The following is a 23,912-nucleotide window of genomic DNA, read 5'->3' as shown; positions in this document are numbered from 1 at the left end:
AGACTGTGTCAAAGGCTTTACTGAAGTCAATCCCCACTGTGCGATTTGGTAGCAGCTAAAAGCTGCAGCCATTGCAGTAGTCTCCTGCTTTAGGACAGGAGAAAACAATTCTCATAATCCCCAGAGAAAGGTTAAAAACTTCCTGAGTTCCCTAGCAGCAGCGTGCTGCTGAAGGGGTCTTTCTTCGTCTCTAAGTAGGCAGGGAACAGCTATGATTTATGAGGCCTCTTCCCTTGGGCAGATAGACTGCCTGAGAAATATTGAATGTGTCTATGTATTAATCTCCTATTAGATAAGCATCAATATAAGACCACCTTATCCCCTTTTCTCTGTGTATTTTCTGTTAATTAAAATGTGTTAACAGTAGCTTCTTGACAGCTTTCAAGAGTGTGACACAGGCAGAGATCAGTGGTTTCCTTGTTCTTGCATGCTATGGAAAGATGATAAATGGGCCTTCAGGGCACTGAAAATACACTTTAAAAAATACAGGGAAAGCTACTGAACTGAACTCAAAGAAGCTTCTGGCTGAAGGGAAATCTTAGTGAGACGGGTAAATGAAAAATTAATGGAGGGTTACTTATATGTGGTATGATTGAGACACCAAGTGCATTGCTCACCACGTTATTTAGACCTTAAGTGACTTCTTAGGTATGTATATAACTTGAAGCTGTTTTAAGTATGCCAATTCTTTCTTCCTCACCCTTCCAAAAGTATAGGTCATATTTCAGTGGTTAGATTCCTCTGTTGCAGGTTTGAGGCTTTTTCCTCCTTTTTCATACCACATTAATGATATGAAATCTTTAGTTTGACTAATTACCTTAATTTAGTGGTTAGTCTGGCTTTATATAAGTTCATTTGGACACACACTTAGTGGCTGATTCCTCTTTCTGACTTAAGAATAAAAATACTCCTATGGATTATAACAGTGCAGGAGGCTGCTGCTCCAGTTTGCGTTGTATACGCTGTGAGAGACTGAAGGCTCTGTACGGGCTACTTCCCTACGCCAGTCATATGGTGTGGTCTACATCTGTCTACAGGAGTCTTTGTGTTAAATTTCTGTTTAAATTTATGTTAAATTCAAAGATTCACCTTTAACTGTAATTTTATGTTCTCAAAGGTAAAATGCTTCAAAATGCTTCTCCCGCATTTTTTATTCGGTAGTTACCAGGGTAGAAATCTCTGCTGTAGCACCAAGGAGAAATGTGAAAACAATGATGGGGAAGAGGGAGTGTCTGCATGAAGTTATAGGGCTGATGCTTTGTGCATCAATTTCTTGCCTGAAGTAGGTATGGATGAGGGTGACTTTCCACTGGGAAGGTTCAGAACTGAGGAAGTTATTTTTCCAGGCCATATTGGAAGAGAGGAGATGACAAGTTGCTAGTTCCTCTGTATTGTCTCAACTTTGTTGAAGACTGAAAGGGCAATTTTGAAGTCGTAAGTGTGTGTAGGTCACGGTTCCTGGAGTTACACAAAGACAACAGTGTTATCTCCTCTTTAGATAACAAGTATATTTCCATGAGTCATAGCAGTAAATGAGGTTTGACTTAATCCCTGCCCTGCCCCAATCTTTTTTTTTTTTCTTAAGCCTGACTGATTTTGATACCTAAAAATAGAACTGGCTCCAGTTGAAACTTTCCTTATGCTTGCATCAAGTGTAAGGACTCTGCTCTGTGGATTTATTGGCATCAAGGGCTGTGCTTTGAAGGCAACCTTTCTGTGAATGGAGGAGGATCTTCTAGATAACCACCTATTTTCATAAAGCTCATAGGAATTTCATATCTGTATTACCTCTGCTCTTTCATCAAACTTGGTTGGAAATTGGCTGTTGGGTTCAAGAACTGCTAGGGAGGAAGAAAATTCAAGTGGGATTCCACAGGCTTCATTTCCTTTAGTAAGCTATAGTTATGAAAGTAAATTTTCTAGTGCTTGCAGTGGCAAAGAAAACTTGCAGATGTGCACAGCAGGGAATGGATGCACACACTAACGACTGAACCCGTGGAGGGGCTGCAGAAGAAGCTGAAGCAGTCGTTTTGGCAAGCAGTGGTGGTTGGTGTGAACTAGGGCTGACTGAAGGAAGGGGTTCTGCTGCTTCTATGCACCTGATCTTGAATTTTAATAATAATTTTCAGTGTTCACGATCATATTTTTTTATTGCTCTTTTATTGGAGTACAAATTTTGAAGCCTATTTCTCACCAGCATTTCAGAAAGTGCCTGGTATGGCAAGAAGATAAATTCAGTCTTGCTGCTGAAATTAGGCTTGGCCTGCCCTCTTCTGCTGGCAGGGGTTAGGACTTCTTGTCAGTGCTCATGAAAAAGACTCGAGCACCTTTTACTGTTGTGCTTGCTTCGCTGGACCTTGTTTACAATCTTTACTTGTGGCACAGAGGTGCTCTTGAGGTCTGTTTTGAATTGCTTAAATCTGTCTTGGACTGTGTTGATGGAATGACTGGTGTAATGGCCTGGATTACTGCAATGTTGAAAGGGGTTTGGGGCGTGTCCGGTTTCCAAGACTGGGAATAAAGGATTTTAAAACCTGCAGGCTTTGAAATCTTAACCAGTGTAAGGGAATGGTATTTGTCAACACTTATTACAAGCCTTCTTAATGCTTTCCTGAAAGCCATGTGATTTCAAGCTTAAGCACTGTTGGATATACCTGAGGATATAAGAGTTTGTAATTTTGTCAAAAGTAAGAATTCTCTGATCCAACTTCAGCAAAAATGTTGTCTGACATAACACCTCTGAAATTACTTGCGGACTTAAGAAATTACATAGCAGCATGAGGCTTGCTCTACTGAGTGAAGAAACTGCTAATTAATGTGGGGGTTTAGCTTTTCTTTATTTTTCCTTTTTCCTCTCATCCCTAGGAATGTTTCGGAAAAATGAAGACTTGACTCCATCCCAGAGGTGCTTGGCTGTAAGGTAGGCTTTCAGACACCCCAGAGTCTGGGTTTGGGGGTGGGGAGAAGCTGGTGTTTTGTGTGCTTTATTAATGCTCTGTGGAATTGCTACAGTTCACATTTGAGATAAGTGTTTACAAACTCATGTAAAACAAATCCATCCTTTTTATATTTGTAGCTTAATTCATACATCTGCTCTCCTAAAAAATATCACTAGAGGTAGGTTTTATACTTATTTAATAGGACCGTTCTATGTTCTGTGCAGTCTGTGCAAATTAATACTATACCAGACAGGAGACTACTTAACGTTTAGTGCACATATAAAGTAGGTGGTGAAGAAACATGCTTGTTTAATTCTGGTTTTCAGTATTTAACTTACTTTTTCTCCTTTCTTTATTCAAGAGACTTGAAAATAGTATGTTGCCCTGAACAAAACAGTCTTGACTTAAGGCATTTTCCTTAATTGAAATTATTGTCAGTTAGCACAAGCCTTTGTTTACTGATTCAGTTATTGAGGGGGAAAAGAAAAAAGAAAATATAAATAGTTGAACAAACACTTAGGGAAACACCCTTCCTTCTCCTTCCCCAGGCTCAGCTTCAGTCAAACACCTCTACTGGGCAAGGACAAAGTCACCAGAGTTCAGGAGATCCGTCTGAAAATGCTCAGTATGGATTGGAAAGAAATGCTATGTGTAGAGTGTTTTAAGCTGTGATTACAAAAGACACACAAACTGCTTTTCTACATGTGGTTTTTACTGCAGTTAGAGTAAGCAATGACATGGAGTGTGACTTTTCCTACTGTGGAAATGCTGTAGAACTACACATCCCATCTCACAAGTTGCTTGTCTTTGAATTACAGACGCATGCCAAGTCTACTGGAGTATTTGAGTTACAACTGTAATTTCATGGGTATCCTCGCAGGCCCGTTATGCTCTTACAAAGACTATATTACTTTCATTGAAGGCAGATCATACCAACTGCAACAGTCTGAAGCAAATGGAAAGGAAGATACAAAATATGAACAAGCGGATCCTTCTCCAAATGTAAGATGTATGACTCTTGCAGTGCCAATGCTTACGTAGTCATTGCATGGAAAGCTTGGTTTGCACTGTTCATTTACAGGCATAATTTCTGAGCTGTATCTGGAGTTCATTCATCAACAGTATAGTTCACTGTTCAAAAAGTTAAATACTTATTTTTTTTAAGGCAGGTTTTCTCCATGGTTTCCAGTCTGGATCTTGTGGATACAACCAGATTAAATTGGAGGTTCCTAACAAGCTTGTATGGTAAAAAACTGTCGTTAAATTAAAACAGTTCATGCATGTTTCTTTGAAAGCATATACTGTGCACAAAAAAAAGTCCTGGCAAGGATGAAATGCACATTTTGTCACTTGAAAGCTGATGGGATTTCTAAGTTCATGCAAGGTTTCATGAACATTCTTGAATTCTACTGTTTTTTAATGTCTTCTTGCAGCAAGTAGATGATATTCATATTTATATGTAGGAAGTTGAAAAACACTCGTAGGAATAGTTTGGGTTTTTTCTTTCATTCATGCAGAGAGGTATTAAAGATGGATTTTGATCTGAGGGTGTAGTAAAAGATGTGTAAGTCATAACGCTATTACTATGGCTAGTAATCCATACAACATATTTCTCTTTTCTCTTTATTCTGTTATTGGAAAAGAGACCAAATACATACAGAAGAAAGTCCAGTTGATCATACCTTACAAGAGAGATACTCTATGGCCTGAATTAAAATCAATAGCTCCCAAAGATTGTAACTTTTAAAATTTAATCCCATTAGTTTAATGCACAGGGTACTGAATATTATAGTTTCACTTATTTTATAATCTCCTAAACAGGAGTGTATCAGACTTTTAAATTTGTGTGTACCTAAGAGAATTATTACCACACAAAAAGCAGAATTATTGTCAACTGCAACACTTCAGATAAATGGCTTTTGCTAATTCCAGCACCAGTTACCTGTTTTCTGCTTATCTTGTGGACCAGCAGCTGTTGGTGGAGCAGATGAAGGTGTTCCCACATGCAGCTGCTTGTCTTACCCTACCATCTGGAGGTTTCCATCCCCACAGCTGGGCTAACAGCTGTGCTTCCCAGTCAGCTGTGTCATCTCCACCCATCTCCAGCCTTTGAATGTGGATGAGGAGACTTTGCATGTTTGGTTCTACCCATCTCGTGTGGTTGTAGTAACTTGCACCACAGGAATGTGAAGTAGTGGCTGGAGGACGATAACACTTCAAATTGCTCCACGTGTTTCCAAAGCACCTAAGGTCATGGAAGTGTGCTGTGGAGCAAGTGTTTAGGAAGGGCAAAAGAGACAGGAGACTTCCTTGTATGGATGAGCACCTCATAGTCTGTAGTCTGCATTTATGTGTTGTACTGGCAAAGTTGCAGATACTTCCTTTGATTTTTAAATATTGTTTTGGCTCAGTAAAGGTGTCACATCTTATATACTAAAATCCTTTTTTTGCATTAAAATATGTAGTAAAATTATTGCAAATAAATGGAACTAAGTAAGTCTGCCAGCATCAGTACTTCTGGGCATGCATCTACTGATTGCCTGGTAGGACTTCCCAGCTTTTTACCACATAATTGTGCTAGTAATCTGAACAAAGTCAATAGAAATAAATGTAAAACTGTGATGGATTCTTCTTTCAGGTAAGCAGTTTTCCTTAAAATGAATTGCTCTTAAGATGCTTGAAATCTTTTGTGGCTTATGCTGCATTAGTGTTTGCAATAAAAATGAAGAGAAGCTGTCTATGCTGTTGATACCTCATCTCCCAACTGGTGTTAGAGAACTCTGGCTGCATTTTGTAACACCAGTGAGTACTGTGTGCTTTTGGAGCAATATGGATCATATAATTTTACTGCAGTTGCTGCATCAATTACAATATTCATTGTCTGGTTCTAGAAGAATGTTTAAATACCATTAACTTCATATTTGAAATATTAAATATTTCATATTTAAACATGTTCCCTGATTCTCATGTTATTATTTGAAGAATAATAAATTGTTAGGTAAATGGAAATGTAATGAGGATCAGCAAACGTTAATGTAGTAAATGAAAAAATCAAATCCTTCAGGTGAGTTACAGTGAGTTTCATTTCTTGTTCAGTATATTTACGTAACAAACGTAGTTCATGCCAGCTTCCTCCTCTACACTGCATGATGTTAAATTGGTTTAGTATTTTTGCTGTGTTCATTGCATGTTAAATTAATCAAGTAAACATTTTAAAACTTATTTCTTCTATCCCTCCTATTGTGCCTTTTTGCAAGCTATCAATTGTTGGTGCTCAAAGTGGTGTCCACTCAGAAATTAATATCTGTCTTTGTAAGTTTCTTTTTATTATGGCTACCCTTAAAGTACAAGATTCCTGTCAGCAGATATCTGCTTTTTTGCTTATTATGCAGACACTTCACACAGGTTATAAAGTTCTTGCTTAATTACCTGTAATTTTTAACTGAGGTGCTAACCTCCCAAAATAATATGCGTTAATACAATTCGATATTATGTTGAGCTCCTTACTGATTCTTTATCAATGAAGAAGTTAATTCAAATAAATGTTTTAAAGATCTTTTTCTACTTTTTTATATATATTATACGTGTTTATACAGTAATATATTTATAAAATTCCTGAGTTCAGTGAGTGTTTTACCTTTACTGCTTTTGTTAGAAAGCTGTTCCTGAACTTCCTTCTCTGATTAGGTATCTAGCTTTCAAATTAGTTATATTCCCATCTAATTTAGGCACATTGGGGTTTGTCCTGGCACTGTCCTTTAGCTTAAGTACCTTTTTCCCTTCCCAGTGTTGACCATATTTTATACTTTTATCCAGATGTGCTCAGTTTTTGTTCACCAAAACTAAATGCTATTAAATTTGCCATTTATGCCTTGGCGAAGAAGCTTATATCAATAATGTAGTTAATTAAGCAAAAGGAAGTGAATTAATGTTTCACTAAATGCATTTCTATAGGTAATTGAACTACAGATGGTTTTGGTGTCAGGTGAGGACTTTTATTTCCGTGTAAATGTGTTCAAAATTGAGAGCTATAAACAAGCCTCAGGCTGTAGTTTAATAATGTATTAATAATGTAAAGTATAAACTGTCGCTGAATATGGTAGGTCCTGGCTGTGGGTTCTAGGTCCTTTGCTTATCCTAGAAGTGCTAATGTGCATTACACTGCATTGTGGTCTGATTCAGATCAGTTGATCCAGCCTAAAACTAACTTGTCATTAAAAAAAGCCACAAACAAACAAAACCCCCCCAAACTCCCACCTAAACAAACAAACAAAAATACAACAGAAAACCCCACTTCAAAGAACACACCACTTTTTTCCCTGCCCCAAAAAACTCCTCAAAATGCCAAAAGTTTAGTTTTTCCACCTGAGTTGTTTCTCTAATCTGATTCACTAGAAGGAAAAGACCAAAAACTTGTCTCTATTGTCATTGGCTAAGGACAGTAATTTACCTGATACTGGTTCCTGTCAGTGGTACCAGTATGCTTAGACTGGGGTTCTGGGATTTAGAATTGAGTGAAGTAGTATAATTAAAAAAACAACCAACCAAACAAAAAAAACCCACAAAACAAAACAAAAAACCCACAAAAAAAGACCCAACAAAAAACAACAAAACCAACCAACCAAAAATTACCATCATTTGAATACTTATATAAATAAATTAAACCACCTTCTTCCTGCAATATTTTTTCTTCAACTACGAACTGATCACTGCACAAGTAGTACCATTTAAGGCAGAGCCCTGTATGAGTTAATTTTTTTTTCTGAAGATGAATTCTCTTGGAACTCTGTTTTTCCTTAAAAGAAGGGCTTTTTGCCTCCATGATAAGAATATTTTGGGCTGAATAAACAAATTAATGATTCCTGTTTACCAATAGAAAAACTGGTAATTAATGGCAGCAGCAAAAAGCAAGCCTTTAAGCAGAGATAACATTACTTTTAAGTTGCCAAAGCACATTTTGAGACTTTGTAGATATCATCAGATAGAAAACACCTATTTTATAAGTTTATTCTTATATTTTATGTTGCATGTTAATGTTACCAGCCTATAAATACTGTTTCTTATGCTTAAGCTGAAGATGACTTTAAAGCATGGCTTAAACTTTGAAGTTAAATCATTGCAACTGTCTTCAGAACTTTGGGTTGATGCTTTTTGGTATTTAAAAATACCTATCTTCTGCAGGTATCAGATACTGCATACCAAAATTAAAGATTCATTAGCATTAATAATAACTGACTTTCTGAATGTGCATTTCTGTTTACATTCCTGAAGAAGTTAAGGCAACTGAACTTGCCCTCTGCTCTGGCAAAGAAAGCAATGGATTAAAAGTTGCTAGAAAAACAATGGAACACTTTCAGAAAGTTAATGCCCTTTACTTTGAACTCTTGTAATAGAGTAAAATATTAAAATGAAGTTTATTAGAAAGCAAATGGAAACAAATAAACACCAGTTTTAGCTGTTAATAGGTAGTTGCTTCCTGAATTATCCAGCTAATTTGTTTAATTAGCTGGGTTTTCTGATCCTCTCTGAAATATCTTCTTTCTGTAATATAGCCACATGAAATATATGTAATATCCAAAGTTACCCTCACTATTTTACAGCTTTTCCAAGTCTAATTTTTTATCTGGTTGTGCCATCTCTCGCTCTATGTGACTGGGTGAATCTTTGATACTGCACTTAATGCTCCATTCCTACATCATAGAATAGAATTACTCTTTTATTTTGGAGTTAGATATGTGAAGCTGCACTGTAATTGGAGCAGGATGTTATCTTTAAAAGTTTGGGCAGGTGTACTGGAAGCAGGATGAGCAGAATAAGGATTTTGGTTATCTTTTTGTTCTGATGCTTCAAAGAAAACTAGCTAGATGGATTAGTGTCTTGCCAACTTTAGTTTTTGTAGAATTGCAATGTAAATTAAAATTGTAATGTTTAAATATCAAGATTACTTACAATTAAAACTTGAAGTTACATTTAAATGAACTAGCTCTCAAACTTCTCTTCCTGTAGGTGCTTGGTTAAGTTAGTGTGTTACTTTAGGAACTTGTATGGGTATTTGCCTGGGGATGTGGATCAGACTAGCTACTTAAAGCAGTGAATGTCATGCATTATTACTCGCTATGTTTTATAATAGAACCTTAGAAATGTTTTCCTAAAAATACTTACAGTGTGGTGGTTACAGGAAAACTGAATTTTGAGAAAATTTGAGTCCAGGTCCTACCTGAACAGTGTAATTTTTACATGTCTGAGTGTATTGTTTGACCTTTTACAGCTTGATCGCTCTAGTTGGGAAAACAGGTCTATATAGAACTGAGGTATTTTGGCTGTAAATTCATAAATTACTTCAATATTTTAGTTGATTTAGAATTTAGATACTGTAAAAATCTAGCAGATAGTTGGTATTTTGAGTTGGGCAGCAACTGAACACCTGTGTTATGCCAAAGATTACTGAAAATGAACTGACGCTTTGCCATTGTTTTTGCAATAATTGTACTCATCTTTTCCTAGATCATGTTTTGTGTTATGATGTCTTAACGACTTACTTGCTTCAGTAATTTGACAATGAAATAAGAAAAAAACTGAAGTTGCAAAAGATGTTCCCACTATTGAAGGGATTTTTGGAGGCTCACTGTAGTGGGACTGGATTTGCTGTGTTTGCCAGAAGTGGTGCTTACAACTTAATCAATAGAACAATATTCCTTGAGCCTCTGTAAGAGGTATTTAAAGTTTGAATATATTTTTTAAAGTTTTAAACTATTTTTCAACTGGTTTAAAGTTTTAAAGTAGTATATATTACTGAAAAAATGATTTATGATTTATATATACATCTGTTTAGGAAAGGTAGATTATAACTTGCCTTTGTTTCCAGAAGATTAACAAAAAATGAAGCTTACGAAGTCTCCCATCTTAAACTTTTCAGATAGCCGTGGCACAGAAACTCCTTATCTGTGGGCTGTCCTTACTCTTCCACATGACTATCACAAAAACTTTGCCTGTGGAATACAACATTGATGATAACTTCAGAGCTACAGCATCATGGCCTGTAAGGTTTTTCTACCTGTACGTGTCTCTCATGGCTGCCAGACCCAAGTATTATTTTGCATGGACTCTGGGTAAGTGTGTGTGTATGCATAGACGTGTATAGAAAATCTCTGTGTCAAGAAAGTGTATGTATTGAGTTTTGTTTGAGATGCAGCACACTGGTCGTGTATTAAAGTGACAGTGCCCTCTTGAGGCCTTAGGAAAACATTATTACGTTTAAGTATTATGAGGTATTATCAGAGTATATTGAATGGAGTCTCTTTCTAAGAAACAAAACTTATAATAAATCTAAGCAGAGTGTTGCAGCAGCGTTGCAAGTCAGATCATGGTCTCCTGAACAGGTCTGAGTGAAACATGAGGTTTTTGGGGAGTGATAATGTATTAATGAGCAATTACTTTTTTGCTTTTCAAAAATTGTACTAAAACTAGTCTGATGTACAATCTCTTACATTTTTCTTTTGATATGCCCTTTGATTTTGACATATCAGAAGAGTTATTCTAAGCCTCTTTCTGTGGTGACTTATCAGAAATTTGCTTGATGTTATTCAAACATGAAGGAAAAATGAATATATTGAAATTCAGCTGTATCATAGTGCTATTAGTAGTAGATGGTATTCACAGAAGTATTTTAAGAATCTTATGGCTGGCACTTCAGTTTTAGTCTTTGTTTACTAAAAATTCTAATTGACCAATAGGAGAACACCCCGTCACTGAATAGATGATATAGTTTTAAAATGTTTCTCTTTTCACTTTATTTGGGGAAAAAAAACACCACCCAAACAACAAAAACCAGCCCAACACACACAACAGCAAAATGCTGTATTTATGTAAGCTGGTATCTTGGAAGTGGCTCACAATACAGATTCCATCAGCTTCCTCCTCCTCTCCAGTTTTACATATTTGTTTCATAATTCTTTTGAGACAGAATCTGTGGGAAACAATGCAATAAAGAAAGGCTCAGTGTAGCGGAGCAGCATGACTCATTTACAGCTGCTGGTTTCATTCCTGGTCAGTGAATGAAGTGCTTTCAGCTTGTCTGGATATAGTAATTCTGGGGCTTCTTGTGGAATGAAATAATTTTGAATATTGTGCTCTTATGCACCAGTATCATTGTCCACAAAGAGTAGCCGTCATCTGAAAAATGAATAATCTTCATTGGTTTTTTTTCCCTGCATTCAGATGGATTTCTCCTTACGCACTTGCTAGCGGTGCAGAGCTGACATTCCTTTGGCAAAATCCTGAAGAAAATAAACTGTATCAACTCTGTACTTTTAGTCATCTAAATAAGATTTTTACCTTTTTTCTTCCACTTCACCTCATCTAAACTTCTAATGGTATGAGTAGAATGTGAAGTGGCCTTGACAGTTTTACTGGATGTTACGCTTTTGAGTTGTACATTGCTATTCTTTACACTTAAGAAAATGAAATCTGTTAATAAAATTAATTACTTAAAATGAATACTTACTAAAATGCTAGTTAATAAAATGAGTGCTTACTCTAGTGGTAGTCTTTGTACTCTAGCTAGTAAGAGATTATGGAGCTCATGTCTTCAGCTGTTTCTAATTGAGCATAAATTGTCTAATGATTGAAGTTGCCATCAGTGATACCAGATGTATAACAGCAAATATTGTTGCTTTCAAAGATGCTTTTAAAAATTGTTATTCATGATGAAATAAAATTATAAATTACCCTATATTAAATCAAATGTCACAAAGCCCTCTTCAAGACTGGTAGGTAACTGGAGAAACTGAACTTCACGAAAGGAACTGTTTGAATCAATTGTTACTTTTAATCCAGTGTATTCAGAAAGTAATACCTTGAAAAAGTTGTTGAGAAGAAAGGAAAATGCAGAAGATATAAATTTCTTACAGGTCATAGATTTCTTCTACATGTCACTATTGTATAAAGTAAATTCTTTTTAATATGGTAATACAAACTGAGCAATTTCTCTTGCCTTGCTAGCTGTAATTTAAAAGGTGACAATCTGATGACGGTGCTTTGGATGAATTCTGAGCTAACAGAGAGGGCTCATGTCCTGTAACGAGGCCTAGGCCTGTATTGCTTCTGCAGAGCCTCTTGTCTACCTTGCTTCCCGCTCCTCAGGCCCTCTCTGAACTGGGACAGGGGCCGACATTCTTCTCATCATGGGCACTTATTTATCTATGTGAGTGGATCCATGGTTAGGTTCATCCTCATGGATGTGTGTCCATGTTTAGGTGCATGTGACCGAGTGCCTGGCACAGCAGAGGCAATATTTGGAAAAAAAACTTGTTTCTTTGTAAGTGGCCATCCTAATTTGAGAAGGGCTGCTGAGGAAATTGTAGTGTCTGAGCTAACAAAGCTGAGGCAAAGGTGTTGTCTTCTGCTTTTGTACAAGCTTTTGTATTGAAAGCTGGTCTGTTGCTGGGATTATTTTATGTTTATTCAGGTGTCTTAATAGAGTGATCCTTGGTATTAAAAAAAAAAAAACCAACTAAAAATGTAGCCTTTAAAATGCACTAAATATTTTGAGCTAACTACATGTGTGATGTACTATTTGTCATACAGGCAGTTTATAATTAATTTGTTCTTTTGTTTCATTGCAGCAGATGCAATTAATAATGCAGCAGGGTTTGGTTTTAGAGGCTATGATAAAAATGGAGTTACACGTTGGGATCTAATATCAAATCTGAGAATCCAGCAAATAGAGGTTTGTCTCCAATTCTTTCAAATAAAATACGTGCCCATGTAGGTAGTTGCTTGTAATTTCAGTAACTTTTCCTATGCGTTTTGTTATTCAAGATAGTGAAAATGTTGTCAGTCAGAAATGACATGTTCACACCATTAGGAAAGGATGCAAAATAGTCTGTTTTGAATATCTTCTACTTGTCAGTTGACTTCCAGAATACTTTGTGGTTATAGGTATTTGAGTAAATACCTTATTCACTTTATCACAAAGTCAGGGGCTTTTTATCATTTATGTCAGAATTTTGAAATATTCTGTAACACTTTACAATTACAGAAATAATTAATTTGTTTTTATTTTACAGTTTTCCACAAGCTTCAAGATGTTTCTTGATAACTGGAATATCCAAACAGCTCTGTGGCTTAAAAGGTATTTATTTCTTAAAGGAAAGCTTTTCTCCACACAAATTTCTTAAATATTTCTTCAAAAATAATTTAACATTTAAAGCTAAACCCCACAAAACATCAGTTGTTTAGCATCTGCATGGGACATTCTACTTGTAATACTTGAATTAAAGCCTCTGACTTTTCATAGTGTAAACTATCAGAGTATGATAAATACTGATTTTCTTCACTGGTCGTAGGAACCTAAAACCTATTAATCTCTGGAGGTGTCTCTTTGTCTCTCTCAGCATTGAAAGCAGTGCATGTTGCTGAGAGAAGCAGGCAAAAGGTACATCTTAGCCTGTGGAACCTCTGCGTTATTTTTTCTGCATACGTTCTGAGAGAGAAGTTTCTGGGCTCCTTCCATAATGAGTGAGTGGTAAATAGGAAACCCTCCAATGTGCTATCAACAGAAGTTGAAATTAGTATCCCTCAGATGCACTTTTTCCCCTGTATGAGAAACAAGTGTAGTGCCCAGTGAACTACATCTTCCTGCATTTAGTAGTTCTTTGTGGTAACTAGAAAGTAAAAAAGTGTTCTTGAATAGTGTGCAGATGTTGTTTCCCTTCTCCCAGTTTCTATTTAGTTGATCTTTTATCAGTAGATGCAAGTTTAACTGCGACTCCCATCTCGGGATCACCCAGAGGACTTTGTGTTATTCTAGAATGGCTGGCAGCAGGATGTTTCTTTCATCAAATTTCTTTATAGTGGTGGTGTGGTTTAGGCCCAGTGCATAACTAAACACCATGATGTCCCAAAAAGGAGCTAGTCAGAATAAGGACTGGGAGGGCTTCTCACCACTTACAAGGTCAGGTGCAAAAAAGACTCATCATAGGGAGAAAAAAAACCAACCGTTTTAATTTGTTACCAAAAACATCAGGGTAGAACAAGGAGAGATACAACCAGATCTTGAAGTCAGACACCTTCCCCTCACCCCTCCCTTCCTGGGCTCAGTTTTTGTTCCTGGTTTCTTCATCTCCCCCCTTTTGCCCAGGGGCGCAGCGGGGGTGGCAGTGGGGGCTGCAGTCAGTTCGTGCCGTGCGGTCTCTGCTGCTTCTTCCCCTTCCGGGGGTAGGAGAGGACTCCTCCCAGCCTTTCTCTCTGCTTCCACGTTGTGCCTTTCCTATGGGAGAAAAAGTCCACAAAGCTCCAATCGATGTCTACCCACAGCTGCAGTTTCCCTCACACACAAACTGCTCCAGCACACACTGCCTGGAGTCACGGCTTCTTCAGGGGCAGCCACTGCTCATGTGGCCCTGCCCCACCGGTGAAATCTACAGGCTGCAGGCGGGTTGACATGGTGCACAGGGTCCAGGGGAAACTGGCTCTGCACCCTCCTCCTCCTCCTCCCTCTCCTTTTTTCCTTCAACTGATCTTGGTGTTCTTCAAAGTTGTTCTCCTCAGGCCCCACTCTGCTGCAGGTCTCTTCTGATGGTTCTGAAGAGTTCCCAGCTCTCTCTTTCGAGCTGGAGCTGCCGCGAGGTTTAAGCTTAAGTTGGGGCTGTGCCACCTGCACCTGGCACCGTGCTGGTTAGGTCTCAGAAAGAGAGAGAGCGTGTCCCTGTACCCAACTTAAATATATGAATTTGCACAGGCGCTGATTGACTTGGCTCTGGTCAGAGGTGAGTCCGACATTGAAAAGGGGGGAGCTTTTCAGGTAGCTTCTTACAGGGCTATGCCCCCCCCCCACCTACCGAAAACAAAACAAAAAAAACCCTCACAGAAAACCCAATACAAATGTATTATCTTTCTTCCATAATTTCTACTCTACATATTTTTCTGACCAAATTAAAAACAGAGAACAGAAGTTTATAGGAATTTAATAGGAAAAGGTTGTGTTTCAACAAACTTTCAAATCTCCTAAATGGAGTGATTCTAATTGAAAACTCCATTTAGTGGAGAAAGTAACATTTCTGTGAAGAATTGAAGGGAAAAAAAGGCAAATCAATTGCTTAGGGTGACATTAAAAGAACATGTGAAGAAAAATTAATCTCTTTTAATAAATACTTTAAAGAACAATTGTAGGAGAGTATTTGAGGACAGTCTAAATCCATATTGATTTTTGCCACAGTGAAAGGGACAAAGGTGGATGTTTTCTTAAAGTTTTCTTGCAAGTAAAATATAGATTTAATGATTATATATGAGGACCATAAATAGCAGTACAGAATATATATTAGATTACCAGTCATTTGGTTAGGTGCAATGCTACAGCGGCTTGATTAGAGGACAAGCTCATGCATTACTTTAAACACCTACTTTTAATACCTCACTTGTTTACTGTCTATAGAAGTACCTAAGATCTTGGGCATTTATACCACATGAAATACCAGATATCAACATTTGTTCTGTTCCTTTCTGATGCTCTCTAAAGAGAAACTGAACTATCAGAATTACAGGACTTAAACCCTGCAAACTCCTTGTAAAAACGCGGTTAACAGAGCTACAGATCATAAAGAAGTTTAAAAAACATTTCATGTAGATCATAGAATACAGCAGTTGAAAGGTATTATTCTTACAAGCATGCAAGTTAAAATAGGTATTTACATAGTAGCATATATCAGCAATATATATCATTAAAATGTTTTCTGACTGGGGAAGCTGCTATGTCCCCCCTCAGCCTGTTTGGTTTTTGTTTTGTTGTGGTTTTTTTCCCCAAAAAACACATCTAATTCCGTTTGTCTTTGGTCATATTTGCAAAGCCTCTGTGGTTCTTCTCGCTCTCTCCTGGCATCTTTGCAAACTTCCTGTCTTCTTCCAGTGGATGTAGCACTGCTGGTGAGACCTCCAAGGTCTTTCCCTGACTTGTTAGAGTCAGAGTTGAATGATTTTAGTGGATTAATTACCTTTCTTTTCTTTAGCTAATGCTCTTTCTAATACATCAAGGTATTACATCCATCTTTTTTGCAGCAGTGATCTACTGTTGATTCATGCTCAGCTGATAACTCGGCGTTTCATACTGTTGATTCATATTCATACTCTGCTGCGCTTTTTCAGTAACGTTACAGGGCTGGCTGCTGTTTGGCATCTCCCACTTTTCTTATTTGATGTTCTATACTGTGCACTTCATCTTGCTGGATTCAGAACATCATTCAAATCTGTCAAGATAATTTTGGATTGTAGTGCTCTTATCTGCTAAGAAAACAACAGCAATCTCCATTTCTTCCACCCCCTCTACCCTCTCCCTCTGCCCACCCCCAAAAAAAACAAAAAGGGAGGGGGAAGGGAAGGCAGGCTGGAAAAATAAACTTCTCAGTCTACCACTCAAGCTAGTATAGAACCAGACCAAAGGCAGTTCCTTGCTGGACAGTTGATGCATCTTCCCACTTCTAGCGCAAATCATGGATAAGAGAACCTGAATCACCAGTGTTAGAATAAATTTTCTCAGCTTGATGTGATGACTGAATTTCCTTTGTTTGCTTTTAGGAATGTCAAACGAAGCACTTCAACTTGATTTATCATTGACAAATCCATGGAGGAGTTTTAGCTTACTTGTTACTCTTTGAAATTGAAGCCCGATGATTTTTTTTTTTCTAGTATATAGTTTATCTGGCTTGAATTGATGTAGATGAAATTTGGTTAGTTAATTTAGTTTTGTTAGCTCCTGAATGCTTTGCAGGAGAAAATTTGTTTAGTTAAAATGTTTTAAACCAAATGAAGACTGAATCCATTTATCTGTTTATTAATGAGACATAATTAACTACCAGTCAGTGAAATGTGGGATACAAACCCACGCCTCCTTCTGGAAGCACAGGCCCCCTGCTTGTCAGCACTGCCTGTGTGAGATGTGGGTGCTTCAGCTCTTACACGATCCTGCTGATTCACATCCCAGTGAGAAGAGCGTGCCATGAGTTCACGTGCATCCAGCTGACAGGGATGAGACGTTGCTCCTTGTGTGCGTACTGCCCTGGCAGTGTCCCAGCTAGATGCAGCCTGCTTGGTGTCTGCCAGGGAGGATGTACTGTCTTGGCCAAGACAGAGGTCGTGATGCTGGTGGGGCAACTTCTGGCAGTGTCAGACCAGGTTTTGACAATATTTTGCTCCAAGATGTCTCCCCGGCTTGTTACCAATTTTCATAGTGCTTTTGTACTTTTTAGGCTGACAGGTTAGTTTTCAGAAGTGTCTTTGAAATTCCTTGGTTACTGCTTAGTCTGGGGAATGTTGCTTTCCTCTTCAAGGTGGTCTGTTTTGGGCAAATGTCCTCAGATACTTTTGTGTACTAGACATGCATGCACCTACACTTGACTTAGCCCCATGTTCGCATCTTAATGGGCTTTGTTAGCAAAGCCCTTTGGCAAGGGCTGTGCTGGTACTCTGCACTGAGGACCTCGTGGAATAAAGCTTACCACATCTGTGTGACTGGAATAAACTAAGTTGCAAAATGCACTTTTGGTCTTTCCCTGTTCAGCTCCTGCCTTTTTGCCTTCTGCTCTTCAACACTGACTGTATCATTTGGTCTTGGCAAACTTTTGTATATATGGAAGTTGTGGTAAAGTAGCTGTGTTAGTAGTGAATGTCTTGGCTCTCTGTATCATTAAGTTGTTGTTTTCTTTGAATAACAGATGTGCATTCTCTGTTATTTGCTATGTGTTTATAAAACCTTTTTACATACTGGTGTCTATGCCCTTTTTTAGTTAAAACTCATTTTTGTATGTTAGCCTTAGATTTGTGTTCATGCATGCTTGTGCTGTTTATTTTTGCTTCATGTTAGTGTGCATCTGTTTCCATATTTCCTATTGCTTTTTGGTTTCCAGATCATTAAAGACTAAAGAACTCTTGATGAAGCCATATCAGGACCTTACCATGTTTCCTATCATTCTTCCACACCATGATGGTTTGTCATTGTGTCGCTTAATGTTGTCTCCTAGAAACTGCCTTTCTTGGATTCCTTTTTCCCTTCTTCCTTCTAGAGTTCCCGACTGTAGGACCTTGCCTAATAATTCAGAGTTGCAGTTTTTAAATAGCAGAGTTCAGTATTCTCCTTATTTTATATTCTCGCATCTCTGGAGTCATTAATTATAATTTAATCGTCATGCTCACCTAATTTCCCTGCACAGATACATATTTAGCTGTAGTCTGTTACTCAGATTTGAAGGTAGTTGTTACTTTTCCTCTTCTCCTATAAGCTGCTTTCACTTTATGAAAAATACCTATCTGACTCATCACAAGAGTTTGCAGGGTAGTCTGTGCCTTCCAGTGTAGCTTTTCAAACATGTTCTTGGATGGCTCAAGATCCCTTATTAACACCAACACCCATCTTTGGATGCCTCTGTGTCCCTTCATTATAAGTAAGTACCATATGTGATGGCACTGAGCATAGGTTAGCACTGAAGGGTTTAAAGCTGTGAATAGCTTTAAGTATTTTCTGTAAGTCATAATATAGTGGCAACGTTATTAAATAATAGTAAACTGCAATTGCACTGCAAATTATGTGGAGGAGATGAAACTGCTAAAAGTATAAATGATAACTGGGAAGGTTGCTGGTGATTTATCTCATGTTATTCACCTTGAATTGTCTTTGACTTGCAGAGTGTGCTATGAGAGAGCCACCTTCAGCCCAACGATCCAAACCTTCATCCTTTCTGCCATCTGGCATGGGGTTTACCCAGGATATTATTTAACATTTTTAACAGGGGTACTAATGACACTAGCAGCACGAGCTGTAAGTACCAACCACGTATCTTCTTAAAAGATTTGTAAAAGAAAATTGATCACGTTCTGTAGTCCAAATATGTGCTTTATAGTTGATGCACAGTCTGTTTGATAGTGGTGTTCACTTTTCTTAGTTGAGAGCAGTGGGAATGATAAGGAGTAGTTGATCGGTGGAAACAAGCAAGACTGTACACAGCCTATAACATCTTTGTAGCATATCTTTTGTGGGAGCTCTTCCTCTGTATTAACTAATCATGTGTTACTATGCCATACTGAACAGAATGGTGTTATCTAAGATAATTTTGAAAAAGCTTTCTGATGCTGAAAAAATCACTGATGATGAGTAGCTTAAAATTTGGTGATTAATACTCTACATTTATAGAGTTTGCCCCCTCCCTAATTTCTTTCCAGTACTATGGTAAAGATGGTAATTAAAGAATGTTCCCCCTCAACCAGCAAATAAAAATCTCTAGTACAGTTACTATTAAAAATTGGCCAGCCAGTGATGCAGTCACATTTGCAGCTGCTGTTCAGAAACATAAGGAACCAGCAAATCTGCCAAAGAAATATCTCACAGTTCTGCTTGAGAAAGCTACATAGGAACAGAGGCAGGTTTATCGGTTATTCAGTGGGAAAGAGGAACAAACAGATTAGTTGTCAGCTCAGAGCAGTGTAACAGACCACTTTTCTGTTGAAAGAAGCAGGAGAATGAGAAACGAGGCAGACTGCTCTTTGTTGTGCTAATAGTTCAGGAAGGTGGTACTTCAGACTTGGATTGTTACTAACAGTCATGAAGCAAATGCTTCTCCTCTTTTCACAAATTTGTGGGTATAGTCCTTGCTTGACAGAATTGACTCCTTTTTTTACAATAGGTGTAGCTCCCTTCTCCTTGCCAGACTCTCTCACAGTGAACTTTTGACATTCATCAGCCAGGGGCTGGTGCAAAAGCCAAGGTTCAGGGACAGTTCACAGGTAAAAGTTACTGTGTTCTCAGTAAGGTGAGCCCAGTAAATAGGACTAGCTTCACTAGTAAGCTGAGTTGTATTCACATTTCATCCATATCGATCAATAGGCTATTAAATAAATATTTTGAGTTTCTGTATTAACAGGTATTTAATATTAACTGATAAGATACCTTAGAGCTACTTAGCATGTTTGTTATTTAATACTACAAGCTTTTAACTGCAAAGTTTGGCAGCTCTGATCCACACTTTCTTCTCCTCTCATGCCTAAGCATGTGTTCAGCTAGTTTTACTCCCTTTAATCATTATGCATTTCATAATCAGGTGTTTACTAGGGGCAATTATAGATGATCTTCAAAATTGTCATTGAAGTCCTAAAATAATAGATTTATCTATGAGAAATTTCCTGAAACTTCATCCAAGTTTTACAGAACTGAGGAACAAGTCATTGCGTGTGACCATAGGAGAAAACTGGGAGGGAGATGACAGGATGAAGGGAGGGACAAGAGCTGCTGGTTTCTTTTTAATTATAGGCTTAAATAAAACTGAATCCAAACCTGTGCGGGTTTTGGATTTTGTTACATACCTTTGGTATTCCATTGTTTGAACAGAATTTTATGAACAAAAGAAGAATCAGCATAGAAAACGGAATAATTTTGTAATAGTCTCACTTGATATTAGTTGTTATTAAACTCCTGAAATATGTCATTAGTACTGAGATTTTGTATATTCTGATTTATACCCTACTTTCCTAAAATATATCTGATTGGCAAGTATATAAAAATGGCTTACCATATAGAAGCTTTCAACAGCAGCATTCTGGCTTTCATTTACTCCAGCACCCTATCTTTACAAAGTGGCTTGATAGACTGGGCTGTCTGCCTCACTCAGACAAGCAGTCAAAAGCTGCATTGGATTTAGTGAAGGGGGATTCATTTACTTAAATTCTGCTTAAATTCATAAGTACTTAAATATCTGTGCTGGATGAAGTGCACTATACTAAAAGGCAGTAAATTTGAACTAACTCCTAATGAAGTTGATTAGCATTTTGAATAGTTCAAAGACACTTGATCAAACTGTAGCATTTGAATTCATCCTATGAATTCTGTGGAAGTGCAAAAACTCTCCACAGTAACATAGCTCGAAGTTTATTCCTAAGCTAACTCACCATTATCTGCTTTTTCAGATAAGAAACAATATCAGACACTATTTTGTTGAATCTCCTGCTGTAAAACTATGTTATGATACTATAACATGGATGGCAACTCAAGTAGCAATAAGTTACACAGTCGTGCCATTTGTACTGCTCTCTGTAAAACCCTCTTTCACCTTTTACAGGTAAGCACATTCTACCTGTTTCCTTTTCTTTCATTTGGAGTAGGAGTATTTTTGGGGGCATAAGATTTCTGAAGCTATTTTAGTGATAATTGGAAGATTTGTTAGCTGAGCAAACTGTATCTGTTGAACATAGTTTGTGTTGTGTATAAGAAACCATGAAGTGTTCTCATTTTCCTGTCATAATAGGCTTATATTTCCTGGGCAGGGAAAAAACCCAACCAAACCCAGGGGGTACCTTTGGGGTTACTACATGCACTTGAGCTATATTATAGCAAGGCTGGATAATGACTGCCCAAAAGTAACTTGTGAAAAGAAGTTGAAAGCAGACTTTTCACTTTACATATGTTACAGCATTAAGTACTGGGGGGGAAGACTTCACTTCTGACATCCTCCTTATTACCTTTCTTAAAGGAAATATTAATGTAATCCTGTCTTACATTCAAAGTACGGTCTGCAAGTAGGTTTTGACCTACTGTCAGGATCCTGTAAGAATGGTGAGAGTTTTATTGAATTCTTATTTTTGTTTGGTTTTTAGCTCCTGCTATTTCTGTCTCCATATTGGCAGCATCCTGGTGTTGTTGGTATTTCCATTGAAAAGAACTGAAAAAGGAAGTAAAAAGCATGAAAACGTCCAGCCCGTCTGGTCAAAAAAACTAGAAGAAGAAAATCTTTTGCAAAAGAACAGTTATTCTACGACAAATAATAGTTTCAATCAGAAACAAGAAATAACCTGCAGATATCAAGCATTAAAACAGTGATTGAAGAAATACTATGATGAATATATTTTGTATGTTTTCAGAAACCCATTTTTAGCACCTTTTAAAGGGGTTTGTATTTGTTTGCAAAGATGTTTAGTAAGAAAAGGATGCATTACCTGGGAAAATCACATACAATAGCAAGACTGGAAACAAAACAAATTAACCCCTCCCATGACATGTCCCTGTGGGTCATGCCTTATATGAAGATATTACCATTATTTCAATGGGCACTCAGGACTTGCAGCGTATGTCCATAGGGTCATATATGTGTCCTTTGCTGAATGTACGTTGTGTATCCCAAGGCACTGATGAGGTGGAACAAAATTGTGTCAATCTAGAATTAACAAATGGGAATGAATTTTTACAAAAGAATGACTTGCCTTAAACCCTCTATTTACTGAAATAGTGTTTCTAAGTGGGTATCTTCAAGTTTGATTTTATGTGGAAAGCATACTTCAAATGTATAATACTACATGCTACAATGAAGATAAAAACAGGAAATGCAAAGTCATTAGAGGGGTTTTGAATCTTTAAAAGGAAATTGTAATAAGCATCTCAGTATTTGGAGGGTTTTCTTGAAGTATTTCAAACTACTACAGTACATTACAGAACTGTAAACTTACTGATGCCAAATTATAGTTAGGTTTCTTTGATAAAGAGTATAATTACACATAGCCCTTCTGAATGGATTAAAAAAAAACCAACACACCTGAAGGTTCACCTTTTCCAGGGCTTGATAGCCCTAATCTAGGTTTTTTTTACTTTAAAGTACCTCAAAACAATAAAACACTGCCAAGTGAGCTTTGCAGCTGGAGAAGGAAAGGCAGCCATGGGACACAGAAGACAATGTGCAAGCACCAGGATTTCAATGAAAAAGTGTGTATTTCCCCTTAAATACCAGAAATATTTGTTCTAGAATAGAACTGTTTTACAAAAAAAAATTTTAATACGTAAAAGTTCTTCTGAATTTTCAGGCATACAGCAGTTAGTTAATAATGCTTTCAGTCTAAAATAGCAAGATTACCTTGAGGTATAGTGCACAGGTAGTCAGACGTGAGATTACTATCATAACCAGTTTCTGTATGCTTGATAATTGATGGCCCTTTATCCAAGGAAGTATATGAATTTGAGGAAAAGGCTTTTCTTTAAATTGGAATTTTAGATGCAAAGTTCATGTCATATTTGTGGGTAACATAATGAAAGAAAGAAATCGTTAAGAATATCTGACTTACTAAACCATGGAAGTGTGTCAAGAGAATAATGCAGTGGTTGTATCTATTCCAGACCATTTATTGTGATGATGGTCCCTGCCAGAGTACTGCTGTTAAAGGGCTACATTTTAATTGCTTGTATTCTGTATTTTCATATAATTTTTGTAAGTAAACACAAACTGTTTATCCACAGGGTTTTTTTTTAGTTTTAAAACTGACACAAAATACCACTGGAGAAAAATAATGCAGCTTGCTGATTAATAACCTACAAATGAATGAGGAAAAAAATTGTCATAATATTTGGAACCTCGAATTTTTCATCAAATATCTGGCACTAGTGTGAAGAATATTCTTAGTACCAGAAGAGCAATGATGGTCCTCAGCTCTGGGGATACTACCATGCAAAAATGGTCATGGTACTTCTGGTTTACTCTCTAAAGAACCAGATCCTAAGTCAGGTCAGAGTTGTTTCCTTGCTGTGATAGTTTTGAGTCTGGCTCCTTGGCTAAAACTCCAAGAGGGCAGCAAATCTTTTCCATGTATGTCCATTAGCACTAATTAACCTGCACAGTTAGAAAGGGTTATCTAAATACAAAGGTGGAGTGGACAGGTCTGTTTAGATGAGCAGAAATGTTCGTTGTTTCAGTGATAGCTGTATTATCTTTAAAAGAAAATAATGTGACCCTAAATCTTTGATTACTCAAGTAGACCTCCCCTTACATCGGGTTGTGGTTGTCACATGCCTCTTTGAAATGGCATTATGAGTTTTTCTGTTGTTTAAAGTAAGGGCACACTAGTTTCTTTGTTTGATTATCATTATTACAGAATCAGGAAAGACATTCTTACACTTTCTGTTCTTGAAGGGACATTTATGTAAAATAAACTAGAATTGCATATTTCTGGGTGAGT

The 23,912-nt window shown here is 37.3% G+C and overlaps 1 protein-coding gene across 1 annotated transcript; it reads left to right on the top strand.

Moving 5' to 3' along the window:
* Positions 1–2,865: 2,865 nt before the first annotated feature.
* MBOAT2 (membrane bound O-acyltransferase domain containing 2) lies at positions 2,866–22,724 on the top strand (the record flags this gene model as incomplete). The annotated part of the gene is made up of 8 exons (XM_010185927.1): positions 2,866–2,920; positions 3,758–3,941; positions 9,856–10,048; positions 12,563–12,666; positions 13,007–13,071; positions 18,612–18,744; positions 20,883–21,034; positions 21,570–22,724. Coding segments are annotated over 8 exons (1,109 nt in total), but the record flags the coding sequence as incomplete, so codon positions are not given.
* Between the last annotated feature and the right edge of the window lie 1,188 nt (positions 22,725–23,912).

Source organism: Mesitornis unicolor, unplaced genomic scaffold, assembly GCF_000695765.1.
Source record: "Mesitornis unicolor isolate BGI_N332 unplaced genomic scaffold, ASM69576v1 scaffold15816, whole genome shotgun sequence".
Taxonomy (NCBI): domain Eukaryota; kingdom Metazoa; phylum Chordata; class Aves; order Mesitornithiformes; family Mesitornithidae; genus Mesitornis; species Mesitornis unicolor.
The sequence above is the reverse complement of the archived record's forward strand: the minus strand, read 5'-3'. Positions and strand labels throughout refer to the sequence as shown.